Source organism: Ixodes scapularis, unplaced genomic scaffold (assembly GCF_016920785.2).
Source record: "Ixodes scapularis isolate PalLabHiFi unplaced genomic scaffold, ASM1692078v2 PGA_scaffold47__10_contigs__length_4178495, whole genome shotgun sequence".
Lineage (NCBI taxonomy): Eukaryota > Metazoa > Arthropoda > Arachnida > Ixodida > Ixodidae > Ixodes > Ixodes scapularis.
The window spans coordinates 3,589,353-3,604,190 of NW_024609876.1; the positions used below are offsets into that span (position 1 = coordinate 3,589,353).

The 14,838-nt window shown below is 45.1% G+C and overlaps 1 protein-coding gene across 1 annotated transcript in view; it reads right to left on the reverse strand.

Annotated features, from left to right (window-relative positions):
• The window catches only part of LOC120837863, a 28,777-nt gene extending 14,411 nt beyond the window's left edge, over positions 1 to 14,366 (reverse strand). The window contains exons 1-3 of the mRNA XM_040207483.2: positions 14,363 to 14,366; positions 13,955 to 14,154; positions 6,753 to 6,918 (exon numbers count right to left, since the gene is read on the reverse strand). Of these exons, the coding sequence (XP_040063417.1) occupies positions 6,753 to 6,918; positions 13,955 to 14,154; positions 14,363 to 14,366 (370 nt within the window). The remainder of the gene's footprint in view (positions 1 to 6,752; positions 6,919 to 13,954; positions 14,155 to 14,362) is intronic.
• Between the last annotated feature and the right edge of the window lie 472 nt (positions 14,367 to 14,838).

Sequence of the window (14,838 nt, forward strand, 5' to 3'; positions counted from 1 at the left end):
CCATGAGCAACAAAAAAAACAAAAATAACCTCAGTATTTCGTAGCTTTATTTTCTTTTTGTGCTAGTGTGCGAGGAAGAGAGTAATAGAGGAAAGGGGGCAAAGTGCATGGCGTATTGCGTCCGTCTCCTTCCTTTCCCCCCTTGCGTAGTGTGGGGCAGAGACGTATATAGGAAGAGTTAGGCCAGTCTATGATCTTGCTGCAGCAACGCCCCCCTACCAATGAGCCAATCAGCCCGCGGTGCAGAGCGAGAGGCGTATGTGCATGAACTCACGGCTGCTCCCAGCTGAGCAGGAAGAGCTGCCGTTTCCATTCGTTCGCCCAGCAGAATGCATGGGACCGACATCCACTATCGGTTCTTTCTTTTTATTTGGCAGGCTCTGGCAATGAAATGATATAATATAATTCCTCGGTGGCTTAAAAAGCTAATGAACTAAGTTGTCTACGTTTGAACACAAACTTTTATTGGGGCAAAAAAAAAAGATATGCTTGTAGCAGACAACGCGTACCTTCAACAGTGCTCAGCGCCTACAGTGTGTTGCACCAAAATGGCGGTGGTTTCCTCTTAGCTCCCTTCTTCCTCTCTCACTCCTTCGCCGCTCTCCTGCCTTTCCTTCGCTTTTCTCCTCTCCAGCACCTTCATCGCCCCACCCACTGGCCAGACTCTCCCAATATACGGCTCTGGCGAGGGGGATGCGTGAGCGGCGCCTAAAGATGCGTGCGAGCAGCAGCCACCGCGGTCAGGCTGCCGGAAAACTTTCTGAAACAAGAAGCGGTGCGGCTCTACGGCGACGCTGGCTCGGTGGCTCGACAGCTGCATGCCATCGGTAAAGTCGCAAAATTTGGTCACGAATGTCTGTCACTTTCTTTGATCACAAATATAGGTCGACCCTTAATTTTTGACAACATATCCGCGAGAAAAAAAAAGGTAGACTTCAGGTATTTATTCGAATATAAGTCAAACTTTTTTTTTTTGGAAATGTAGCCAAAAATTAAGGGTCGACCTCGAATCGTGATTAAAGAATTTCAACCCACATTTGCGACCAAATTTTGTGACCCTACTGGGGGCATTAAGCTATCGAGTCACCGAGCCGCCGTCGCTGTAGAGCTGCACCACTCCTTGTTTCAAAAAGCTTTTGGTGCACGAAAACAACTGAAACAGCAGCAGCTGACGGCCCGCCCGCGGGGCTCTCGCGCACATCTCTTGGGCATTGGGTTTCGCCATGGTACCTGTAGCATTCCCCTTGCTTGGCAAGGGGGCAGGGGAGGGGGGGAATGCGATGCGCCATGCTCTTTGCCCTCCAACCCTCACAAACGTGCACAAAAAAAAAGACACACCAAAAAACGGAGGTTACTTTTGTTTGTTGTTTGCGGCGGCTCGCGTGTTGCTCATGGCGGCTCGCAGCATTGCCAGCGTTACTTGTGTCTTTGTATTTGGTCTTTCGTCACTTTGCCAGTCTCCACCTTCTTTCATTTCTTCTTGTCGGCATTTTACAACAGTGTCAGTGAGGTATTGTTGCGAATTTGCAAGGATGTCTGCCAGGGTGACGAAGCTTCGGACGACGATGACACGTCCAAAAGTTCTGACGATGATCAAGTTTTTGGTATCGCCCTGTGATTAAGCTGAGAGCTGTAATTAAAGGTTTGTTTGTTTCTTTTGTCCAAACTTTCCCCTGTTCCTAAAAAACAAAAAAGAAAAAAAAATCGTTCAGCCTTTTTACTCTCGTGAAGAAGAAAGACCAGCGGAGCTGTACTCGATACACTCTGTGCTTCTTCTTTGTCGTCGTCTGTTTTTCGCGCTGTTTCCTACGATGAATTCCCACCAACGCGCCCAACTATCCATTCTTCTATTATAGCTGCAAAGGTTGGCGCCATCTACGAGCGACGGTGGCAACCATACTGGTTGTGTGCTTGCCGCCGTCGCTGTCCAGAGGCGTTTTTGTTGACAAGTGTTTTGTACCGGAAACATTCCTTGGGAACCTTGCCCTTACCAGCTCCGCTGTAAAAAACAAAGTCAACCTATATTCAAATTTTTTCCTTTTTTTGGGGGGGGGGGGGGGGTCGACCTACTTTTGAGTAAATAGAGTATATTTAAATAAATAGGGCAGCTAAGAAATTCATAGCTTACAAACATCCTAAGTGGAGAAATCAGTGTTCATGAACAGATTCTTAACTGAGAGGAAGCAAACAGAAAAGGTGAACTTCCTATGTCCCGATCACCGCGGGAGCGGATTCTTGCTATGGCGACAGTGTTTTTGGCAACACAAATCTCCAACCGAAGCTCGGCATGCTTTGAAACACACAGATCTTTTGCATCAAAACAAAAGTGGCAGTCTTTCCGTCAACGCTTGTTTCGGCACCGTGTCCATGCAAAGACATGTTGAAGCTAGCATGACCTAAGGGCACCAGAATGTCCAACTTTACTGGAGCTGGACTGAGGCAGGGGACACACGAGCAATGAAAATGGGCGCTGCGCAGCAGCAGCCATTGTAACCTGTGCTAACATCCCTACGTCATATTCTCGCGGTGTCATGTCACTCGGATCTGGTCGATGCAGATAAATTTGCGCGGTGCGCCTGTGGTGCGCCTTGCTGCAAGTGGTGAGTGGTGCGCAGTGTCCACTTTCACTGCTTAAGTATGCCCTGCTCAACAGCGGCGGTCGCCTCCTACAAACTCAATTGCGACGAAGCCAACAGAATTACCATTGTTGCTAAAGGAGATAGCCCACACAGCTCATTTGAAAAGTGACACACATGAAAACAAGTCGCAGCAGCATTATTTGTTGTCTTGAGGATGCAGGTGAAGGCCAACATGCAGGAAGATAAGTTTGAACTACAAGACTGGCAGCAAAAGCCACCGTGAATACCTGATCAGAATTGGAGTGGACATGCACGCGTTTTGATTCAAGTGCTGGAACAATGCTGTTGAGCTGTGCCTTGGTAACGGCATTAGGACCAATCTTTTACCACCTATGACATGAACACCTTGTCACTAGACAACTGGAACTCGATGCTGACATACCAGTTGGCAGAGCAAGGTTAGGTAGGCATCGCGTAGCTCTCAAGGGACTAGCGCAATACGTGTTGACATTTCTAGTACTGTCATGTCGGAATAAAATTAGCCTACTAAAAGAAACAGTGTATGTATCACATGGTGTGAAGGTAATTCGCGACTCCAGCAAAACGGACACCAGTAAGTGGGAAAATCGGGAACCAGCCGGACCAGGTCGCTTCCCGCCGTTCCACATCTCTGGTGTCTTTCGCGGACACGTTACGGTGGCTAGAAGGGGGAGGTGTCAGAATCGCCTAGCCCGCGCCGTGCAAGGAGGCGCGCTAGTATTTCATGACGATGAGAGGTGGCGCGCGCATCGACAATGAGGCGCCCGCGCGAGCCAGAGAAGGCACTGTGGCATTTTGACGAGAGATTCATAGTTCGCAACTACACGCACGTCATTAATGGCGAGACGGTGGAAATTCCCCGTGGTCGCCCTTGCCTGACAGCCAATGCGATCGCAACTTTGTTTCCGAACATCCCCGCGTGCCTGTCGAAGAAACTGCTGTCAAAGAGGAAGTCGGTGACGTCCAACGGCGACATGCCACGAAAGCAAAAGAGGGACGACGTCATTCGTGAAGACAAGCGCATCGTTGCAGCCAGCATCACACCAGTAACGCAGCCCAGCACCAAAGAAAAGTTGGAGAGCATGAAAGAAGAAGATTTTCCAAGCAAATACCGGGCTAAGCACGCGATCCCAAAAGCACCGAACGTCGTAGCGTTTTCAGTGTGTGCACCAAATGGTGAAACTCTCTGCTTTCAGAAGCTGCTTTTGTGCTGTACTAGCGAGACAAGTATCCACTGCACCGCATACGTACAGGGATCAGTGGTGACAACTCTGGATGTCGACAGCGCTGATGCTGTGAAGGACCTGCTTTCGCAGATAAATACCCTTGTTCCTTGTGAGGGGTTCGAGATGGTGACGGGCATTGACATGATGCAAAGAAAAACAGCACAAGATATATGCTGGCAAGCTTCACAGTGTGAAATGTGGTGGAGTTTCGCAAAATGAAAAGCGATGCCTGCAATGCAAATATCTATGCAGGTTCCTGTTGAACCAGGCTTCTTACTAGAGCACAAGAACAAAACTGACCCGTGTTGAGGCATCACGAAAGGTAATTAGAAAAAATGCGCAACTTCGACGTCAGAAGCACAACATAGCAAACCTGAAGAAAGACATTGAAAAGATGAAGACAAAGAATGAGTCCACCAGTACCGCTAGTTTGGAGCGGAAGATAGAAGGACTGTCCGAAAAGCAGCAGCTGCGAAAAGCAGCAGCTGCAAAAAGCAGCAGCTGCAAAGCTTCAACGAGGAAGGGGACCAACGGTATGAAGTTTGATCAAGAATGGATACTTGAGTGCATTGTCATGCACATGAAGAGCCCTCGACTGTACGAGCATATTCGAACACACAAGCTCATGGTAGTCCCAAGCCCTCCGTGCCTACAGACATACGTCAAAACCTACAAAAGCAGCTTTGGCTTCATTGAGAAGGTGTCTGCAGCAATAGCCAAGAAGTCAAAGGACATCAATCCATACCGGCGACACGGAGGGCTTTTTTCTTGTTGATGAAACGAAGCTTTCAGAAAGCCTGATGTTCAACAAAAAAGGACTCATCGATAGATTTGTTGACCTCGGCAGCTACAGTTCCGCGGGTCAGGAAAGTGTCACTTGCGACAAGGGCTTGTGGTACTGTTTCAGCCGTTCACAGGAAAATGGCAGCAGATCCTCGGCGTCTTTGGCGCACGAGGTAATGTGAAGGCAGATGTGCTGTCCAGAATTGTTGCGGATGCTGTGATTTCTGCGGAGAGCTCTGGACTTTTTGTTGATTTCATCACATGCGATGCCGCCTCCTGGAACAGGAGTATGTGGAAAATGTTTGGTGTCGCCGGGAAGCTCACGAAGACAGTCTGTAAAGTTCAACATCCAGTGGACCCGAGCCGGTATCTACACTTCATTTCAGACTTCCCGCACCTTGTAAAATGTGTGCGGAACTCTATATCTTCAACAGGGCTTCAGACTCCAGATGGACGAGTGAGCAGCGAATTCGTAAAAGAAGCATGGAAGTGCGACAGTGCAAGTACTGTGCCTCTCAAAGCAATGCCACACGCAACAATGGCTGTTTTTCAGCCGAATGGATTCGAGAAGATGCGAGTGAATCTTGCATTTAGATTCTTCAGTGACGAGGTACTGAGGGGCCTTTATGTATACAGACATGAAGTGGAGAGCCGTTATGGGCCTGGGAGCCCAGTGGCCACTTCATTGTTTGTCGCTATGCTGAGGGACCTCATCACTTCCATGACTTCAAAGGCACCGCCGAACTGGTTTGAGACCAGAGATGGAACAAGTCAAGCACATCAAGAGGTTTCAACAATACCTTGACAACTGGGAAGCCACTGTTGGAAAGCTGGGGTTTTTGAGCCAAGCTACAGCTGAAGGCTTTCGGGTGACTCTTGCAAGCACACTCTCGCTCCTGACATACGTGACAAAGACTTTGGGATTCAAGTATTTGATGACCGCACGTCTCAGTCAGGACTCTATCGAGAACCTGTTTGGCATCTTGAGACAGATGTCAGGCTGCAACGACCACCCCACGCCGACGCAGTTCTTGATTTCAGTGAACTGCCTGAGCTTTTACAGCTTAGCACGGTCACCCACAAGCGGCAACATTTTACAAGGACTCTTAAACAGCCTTCTTGATCCTCGCAGCAACTCTGACCCGGCAAAACTGCAAAACAAGCTGGCCGATCTCTTGGATGCGGACTACTTGAACGAGGCTCATGAGATGATAAAAGCATGTAGTGCATTGCCAGAGCACGGTGACACGGTTGCATTAAAAAGCGACTCTCGGATAACCTACTATGTTAGTGGCTATGCTGCCCGCAAAATGTTGAAGAAAACCAAGTGCGAAGAGTGTTCGAGGTTGCTTCTTCAGCCCAAGGATTCGCCCTCGCTCCCAGGGGAGTCGTGCCTGACAAAGTACATGGACAGGGGAGGCCTTCTTTACCCGTCCCAGGCACTCAAGGACCTAGTTGAAATAATGGAAGATGGAATCACATACTGTTTCACCTTCAATAAGTTGAGGGCGAACAGCGTAAGGTATCTCCCATCTCCTGCCTCTCCAAAAACAGACTGAACTTGGTTGGCTGCGCAGAGCACACTGTCGAAGTGACAAATCAAGTTATTCGTTTCTTTGTGCTTACTAGAATGCATTTCCTTGTTGCAGCTCAGAATGCGTCCAGACAAGGCAAGAGGGACAAGATGAAGTACCTCAAGCTGAGGCATACAATGTGATCTCCGTTTCTGGTTACCGTACAAACTACTTTCTGTACTTTTTTTTTTAATATTGGTTGTTTTTTAAATAAGTGAGGATACAGGTTTGAATATTCAAATGAAGGTGTTCTTTCTATTTGCTAAAAAATGTCAGATATGGGCCCTTGTGGCCCATTTTTTCGAGCATCGTGCAGAGAGACATATTCGTGACCAATTAATTTCGCGGATTCTGTGAACAACATAAGCAATTCGAGTGGGTTCAGGAAATCATCAAAGTGTCTTAATTGTCCTGGTGCCTCTGTCGCTCGTTATTTTAGTCACTGTTTATGTAACCAATGTTAATGCCTAACCCAGCCTTTATAGTTAGGTAATTTGTGCGACAAGCGTTGCATCACACAGCATCCCTAAATAAGCTCAAGGACTACTTACGAAGCACGACGGTACGCAGGTTTTGGAGATCTCCAAAGGCTTCTTTTTTTCCCCCGGACCCACACCAGCTCAACCTGAGGGCAAGGTCGTGCTTCACAAGGGCACAGAGGACCCGGCGTGTGGTGTCCTTTTCGTCGTTGCCCCCAATAAGGGCTAGGTGCTGGACCTGTACGAAACACAACCACCATGAGACCCAAATTCAGACAGATCTAATGAAAGGAAAAAGCCATGTCAAGGTATAATCTCGTACATCGCCCAGAAGCTGGCAATTTATGATAGGTGACTACCAAATAGATAGTCAAAAATCCCAAAAAATAGGTTTCTTAGCCAACCTGTCAGATTTATTACCCAAACCATCCCCTTGGCTGTCTACTCTTTTCAAGGGTGGATAGAGAAACAAAAACAAAAAATTCACAGGAAAAAAAAAACAATAGGTAGAGCACAAAAACAAGTCATACACAGAGGTAGTTCGACATTGTACCACGAGTCAAATAAACGTCGGACATGTTACATCATAGGAAAACCTTTTTCAACAGTATGTCTCAGCACATTTAGAGTGTCCACAGGCACTCCAACAGAACATTTTCAGAATTTTCGTTTTCCTTGCACACCACAAAAACCGGATATTCAGGGTGTCTAGTAAATTATTCTTTTGAAATTCCCCGACTTTTCCAGGCTTTCCCCGACAATTTCAGGTGAAATTCCCTGACCACTCTAGAGGTGGGTAAATATATAAGACCATTACAACACAAGGCATTGAGCACTGTGAGGATCATTTTGCACAGGCTTAATCCAACTTGCATATACCGAAATATTTGGGTTCGTCCAGTCCGGGTTAAACAAGCACTTTCTTGCTGCTGACATCGTCAGTGAAGAGGCCACTTCCGGAAACACGATGAAAACACGACGCTCAGCTGCACACGTCAATAACCAAATGGCAACATGGCCGCCAGACGCACTTTCGGATACTTTCGGCTGAAGGCTTGGATTGGAGTCTGCGGCTTTCCCATTTGTTACCATATCTACTACAAGGAGGCTCTAACTGGATGTAGCCTAGTGTCGCGCCCTCAATCCAATCCATTGCTTCGACTGGATTTGTCGGTTCTGTTTGCATTGGGCAGCACACTGTACATCGGGGGAGCAGAGCTCACGCCTCACTCTAAGCAGAATTTATTGCCTATATTTCTGCCCCCAAGTCCTCAAGTCTTTGCTCAGGGCACTCGATGGCCTTTCCGGCTCATTTTGCCTGACTGGGCTCGCTTTTTGACAATTTCCCCGACAATGCCCCGATTTTTCTCGAAAATTAAAATTTCCCTGCCAATTCCTGGTTTTCCCGGTCACTAGACACCCTGCATATTATGCTAAAGAGGCTTCAGGGGACTACACGATTTCTCATGATTTCTGTCTGGTATGATTGACCACTAAAATAAATGTGTATATAGTAAACATCAAAGCACATTGATTATACCGGTAAAGTTGGCAATAAAGGTTTTCCAATCCAATCCAATGCATGGCCTGCTGTCTAATGTTCATAACTCCCACCCTTCTTTTGGCAACTTTTACAGCGGAGCTGTTAAGGGCTAGGTTCCTTAGGATCGTGTCCGGTATGTCGACACAAACCTGCCTAGACAGCTACCGCCATATATAAGCGATGGCGGCAAGCACACAACCAGTGTGGTTTCCGCCGTCACTCGTAGATGGCGCCAACCTGTCGAGCTATAATAGAAGAATGGATAGTTGGGCACGTTGGTGAGAATTCATCGTAGGAAACAGCGCGAAAAACAGACGACGACAAAGAAGAAGCACAGAGTGTATCGAGTACAGCTCCGCTGGTCTTTCTTCTTCACGAGACTGGAAAGGCTGAACGATTTTTTATCTTGGAATGGTACAGCTTCAAATATACTGCCTTCTCAAACGTAGTGTATGGCTTTATATATGTAATCTTATTTTTATTAAACATTATAAACCAGGGGTGGCCGTTGTGGACACGAGTGAAGAGCCATAAAAAAATAACCATTTCAAGAGTCGCAGCAAAAAGGTAAAGAGGAGGCATTATACTTGTTTAATTCCTTTCACCTCACTTATAGCCACAGCGAATTCCAGTCATAAAGCAGCTGTTCATCACATTTCTTTGTTACGTGTCCCCATTTGTGAAACAAGCACCTTGAGGTTGGGCTGCGAAAACACAAACTGCCCTTTCTTTTATGTCTTTTCCCTTGTGGTCTTGGGGAGGGGGCGAATTGACATACCAGGGAGCTGCGAGCCATACCTGCACGCGTAAAGAGCCACAGGCAGCTCACCAGCTGAAATGTGGCCACCGCTGCTCTGTGCTGCCATCCCAAAAGTCAAAAACCCGCAAAATAAATTGCGTAAAACTGCTAGATTTCAGGTGCAGGGCAAAAATGACCTTTTAACTGAATTTATTGCTACAGAAGAACCCTGACCACGCAACCCCGGCTCCTGCGACGTCACGCATTGTACGACGACTTGGTGCAGACCCGGCCGCACCAAGTCTTGAAGTTTAAAATCCTGAACTGGTATCGAAGTTTAGAATCTTAAACTAGTACTTAAATTTAGAATCCCATAGCCTCCATTTCCTTTTTTTTTTTTCTGAATTCATGTGCATAGTTTACCGGGCCCACTTTATTTGGCAGACTTGGAAAACAAAATCATAAATTCATGCACAAATCAGTTCGAAGCATGTCTCAAGGTTTTGCCATAGGGTGTGTTCAGATATGGACGGTCATGGTGGTGTCATGCCTATTTTTTGTTTTCAGTCATATTTTTATATGAGGTAGCTAAACTTGTCCAAATAATGGGACAGACCTTACTTTTGCAAGATACTTCCTTGTATTCGTGAGAAGAATCGCATTCGAGAGAAGGTTGAAAAAGCGATTTTCCCAACTGCGCAATGACGCAACTTTGAAGGCTGGAGGACTAAAGCGTGCAGCTTTGTACACAGTCAACAGTTTTTACGTTTACTGCAGGCATACTTTACTACCAGAATTAGTTCCAGTTAACTTATATGACCATATATTTCAAGGGATACGAAATGCCAAACTTGGCTTCTCGAGCAAATCTTACATAATGAGGCATTTTTCGGCGAATTTTTAAGTTGCTTTAAATTTATATTCTAAAGCTGAAACCTTTTGCATCGAGTGTTTAATGCTTTGTGAACTTTTAACAAATTAATTAGCGTTCTACAGTTGGAAGCGTTTTCTGCACTGTGCTCAGATATTTCGTCAAAATGGAAAAAGTCAAAATTTTGCAATTTTTGTGTGGCAATTAAAAAAAAATAACCATTCTCGATTTTTTTTTTAAATTTACCCGATAGGCCGTTGATGACCAATAAATACAAATCTGCAAAGACATGTTGCATTATATTGTTTGAAAACATCAAAATAAATGCGTAACTAGGTCGTGGTCGCGTCAGTTACTGCTGGGGCGTTTCTGTCTTAAAGGCCCATGAAACTAATTTTGGGCTCGAATAAATTAATTTATATTGGGATGCTACTAATAGCACTTCGCTCATTGGGCCAAAAGAAAAAAGGTAGAAGGTCAAAAGCCTGAGTTTCGGTACGAAAATTTGAAAGAGACAGCCAAATGTGCGCTCAGCGCTATTCAGGTCGCTCCAAGATCTCTTGAGACGGCTCATCCGCAATCAGAAAAGTCATGATCTATGAGTGGGTCAAGGGTTGCAAGAGAGTTATTGATCTGGGGAATTCATTTATGAAATCCCAAGAGGGTCATAGAGTGCAAAAACCTGCAGATGTTTATTTGCAATTAGAACGCTCTTGGTGTGAATCAGCCAGCGCTGCCACCTATTGCTGTAAGCCGTCGCACGCGCACAGGTTCGTGGTTCACTATAAACGGAAAATAAAGAAAGAACTGACGATCAGTCGACCGGCCTACACCGTGGCGAGGTCTTTATAAACAGAAAATAAAGAAAGAACTGACAATCAGTCGACCGGCCAACACCATGGCTCTTGCCAATAAAAAAGACGAAACGCAAGTTTTAAAATAAAGGTAGTTTAAATAAAACAATGATTTAAATAGAAACAGGAATAATATAATGGGGTTCACAAGTAACGAAACGTGGCAACAAGTAGCCTCAGCACTTCACCCTGCCTGTGCACGGGCGGCAAAATGCAAAAATACCTAGCGAATACACAGATGAAAAACAATTACTAGAGAACTAAAAGCTGAAATCCTAAAATCCTGAATTACTACCAACCAGGGCTGGGCAGTATAACGATACAAATGTATCACTATAGTATCTCGGAGACACTTTCAGGTATCTGTATCTCTGTATCGTGATACATTTAAAAAATGTATTTGTATTTCCGTCACCTCGACAAGAGAGGTCTTGTGTATTGACCTTCGCACACCATACCTTCACCAAGAAACGTTTGCGCGTTGCAAGCAGCCGACAATTATTGCCCACCTTGCTAGTCTTCTAAACCGTTTGTGACGTGTACCTCCCATAAGAGTGCAATGTCGTACAGTATTGAAAACTGCAGTCACAAAGATGTTGCCGACATTGTGCTCACGACGATTGCCCAAACGGCGGCAGCCGCCACAGCCTGCAGCTGCAGCAGCTGCCATTTTCTAACAGTGCTCGTTTTGGCTTTAGCCAACTTCTCGCGCATTGCGAATCCTCTTTGAAGGAACACTAAAACTCTTTGCGTATGAATGCAATTTCCAAAAAATGATGTATGATAAAATAGTGCACGCAAGGTGCAAAACTGGGTTAGCGTTAGGCGCATGTGCAGTGGCAGTGGCAACGTTATTCTTTGCATGCACTACTCAAACTTGCTTCTGAAGAGTGCAGCCTGCAAAAAAAAAAATCACTGATCGATTTTCTAAAAACCACGTGAAGTGAAAACACATTTGTACTGGCGCCTTTATCGCGCCACAGTTTCATTGCATTTGCATTTATTTAAAAGCTTTGCTCTCTTTTCGCCCAGCAAGTTATTAGCATAGAAGTAACGAAAGGAGTTACACATATTTTTATCATGCGAGGCCAAGCCCCAAAGTCGTAATCATTTTTTTAATTATATGACTCGCATATCATATGACGCTTTTGCGCGGTCCCCTGAAAGTCGCATATTCAAGGTTCCACTGTATAGTTATGAGATTTGACCTCTAATAACCGGAACTTCCCAAGAATATTGCCCTCAGTTAATGATCAGATAAATAAACTTATCTTGCAATCTGTACATTTCCCATGGTGAAATGCACTACCGTAAAATACTGCGGGAGTGCCCACTATTAACATTTCCCAAACTTGGGAAATCTGCAAATTCTATGTTAAGCGCCTGATTTGAGTGGACAAGCATGCATGTTTAGATTAACTCCGTTCTCAGTGAAAGTAAGGTGGGTGCTCCCTTGGTATTTTCTGGTACTTGATCTGCCTCCAAGTTGAGGAGGTATCCACTGTTTGCTTTTTTGAAGTGTATACAAAGAGAAACAATATTGTATACATTGGAACCCTCGTTATATAACTTTCAGGGGGCTGCGCAAAAACGTTATACAACCCAAGAGTCATATAATAAAATATAAGAATGACAATTCTGGGCCTCGACTACACATGACAAAAATGTGTCCAACTTCTATATTTGCTTGTAAGCTAATAACCTGCCAGGTGAAAAGGAAAACAAAGCCCTGAAATAAATAAAAAGTACATGAAAATGTGGTGCATGCAGTAGAGGTGCTGATGAAATTTCATTTCCACTTAACCTCATTTTCAGGAAAGTGATCAGTAATTTCCTGTTAATACTGCAGATTGGGTGAGTTGATAAGGCATAATTGCAAACCAGCACACAGGCAGACAATTACTCAGAAATCCAAACACACAGAAAACACACTGACACAGCACTGTGTGAGTGCATTATTTTGTGTGTTTGGATTTTTGAGCAACTGCCTACCTGTGCGCTGGTTCGCAATTAAATATAATTTCCTTTCGGAGGCATCGCTCTCTAGAAGTGAGCAACGCTGTCTTGGTCGTAAACAAACTGCTGAAGGCCATCGAACATGATGCTTCTGCACATGTCAAATCATGCATCCTGGTGCCTGTGACGCTGTCAACTTTGTCCAAACTATTGGCTATGCGTCGTTCCCTTTTTGATGACTTCATTGAGCGACACTGCATCATGGATGGCGATATTGTCGTTGGCATTTGACGTGGTCTACAAGCCACGACGAGTTCATGCAGGTGTGGCACACCGTTATTCAAGAGAATGGAATTGCCCAGCAACCGGAAATCATAGGTAGAGTTCCAGCCTGTCGCGCATGCGCTTATCAGTCAAACCTGAATCGAACCTTTGTCAAACTTTTCGCAAGAGGCTAGAAAAAGTTGAATCTGGTCAAACTCAAAACTCAACCAATTACACTGATACCCGACAACTTTTTCGCTTTCTAAAAGCACGGCACAGCCCATCACCTACAAGCATGAGTGCACGGATCGATTTGTTACCACAGGAAAATATGTTTGCAGGGTCTATTTTTTTAAATTTATGCAAGTTGTAAAAATTAGGTGCTTGTGGAAATTAGGTCATTTACAGTAAATAGCTTTTAGTCATTGCAAAGCCACCCAGCAGTTTGCTTGTTCCATCTTGGTTGCCTGCCTTTTATGTCGCAGATTGGTTTAAATAGAGCAAAAGCCATATCACACTATTATTGAGAAAGATATCACCATAAAGGTCTTAGTCATGTCTCATTACAGTGGGCTCTTCCATTGGCGCAATAAATTTTTCGCAATGAGCTGATGACAGCCGCTAACATCAGCTCGTAAAAAAATTCACAATAATAAAAAAAAAATTTACTTCACTGCTTTCCTGAAACATCCGTTATTGTGGTTCATTACTTCTGAATAAAAATTAAATTGTAGTTGTAATTGAAGCACATTTTAGCCACTGCAATCCCAAAATACAAATTACAATGGGCACAACAATTTTTTTTTCCCGCACTGAGGCTTTTTTCTATGAATTCACGAACAGATAGAAACATGCACAAAATCTGGCTCATTGCCCTTCTGTCAAACCATGGGGTTTCATCACAAACACACATGCTGTCATTCACAGGACAAATATGCACCTGATAAAGTTAAGTTGCCAGGATGGCGGGGAACCATGAAATTGGTGCAAATATGATTTACGCATTGATTATGGCAACTATACACCGAAATTGTCATAAAATCTCACCAGAACATCCAGCTTGTCTTGCGAGGCAGCGTAAGCGTTAACCTCCTTGAGGCCGTCGTACGTGCTTGCAGGGAGCGTGGGGGCGTCTGGAGGCAGCGCAACTGCTACCTTCGTGGCTGAGGTAGCCACGACACTCTTCCTTAGCTCGGTAAGCTGCGTGAGGATGTTGGCCTGGTTCTCCAGGACCAACACTTGGAAAGCTGGAAAAAGAACATATAGACCCACATGCGGCCCTGAAGTCACGCAGCTGCAATGGCGCTGTTGACAGCACTGCGCGTGCGCAGACTTTTCACCTCACGCAAATTTGGTTTCTGTGCACGCGCAGTACCCACACCTGGTGTGGGGGAACACACGTGCTTGTTTGTAAACAGCGTGTCGGTCTATATTTACCACTTTACTATTTAACACCCATTCTTCTACAATGCATAAAAAACAAAGTTTAATTTCACTGTAATCCCAATTTTGGAAAATTGAAAATAAAAATAAATGCCATTTGGGCATAAATGTCTGCTAAATTCAAAAGAACGTGCCTGTATCAAATGATATTTATTCGGCTGGGTTTGGCATTCACGTCTTTGCCACTGTTAACACCGCAACTCTCCCATGACAAAAGTTACACAGAAGTGTTGCTGGAACAGGCATTGATACTCTAAAATCACTAGAGACCCAGATGTAGTCATTTCCCGTCCATTTCACCCTGTGGCTGCATGAAGTGCAGTACTGATAGTGACAGCTCCCTTCCCCCTTCCCTTCCCCCCCCCCCCCCCATCCCAGACACATCCACACAGTCCCATAAAATCTACTGGTTCATACTTTTTACTTCTATAAAAACCAAAACCTTCCCCCCCGACTAAGGAGCACAAAGAGTATGGCTCAAACTGCAA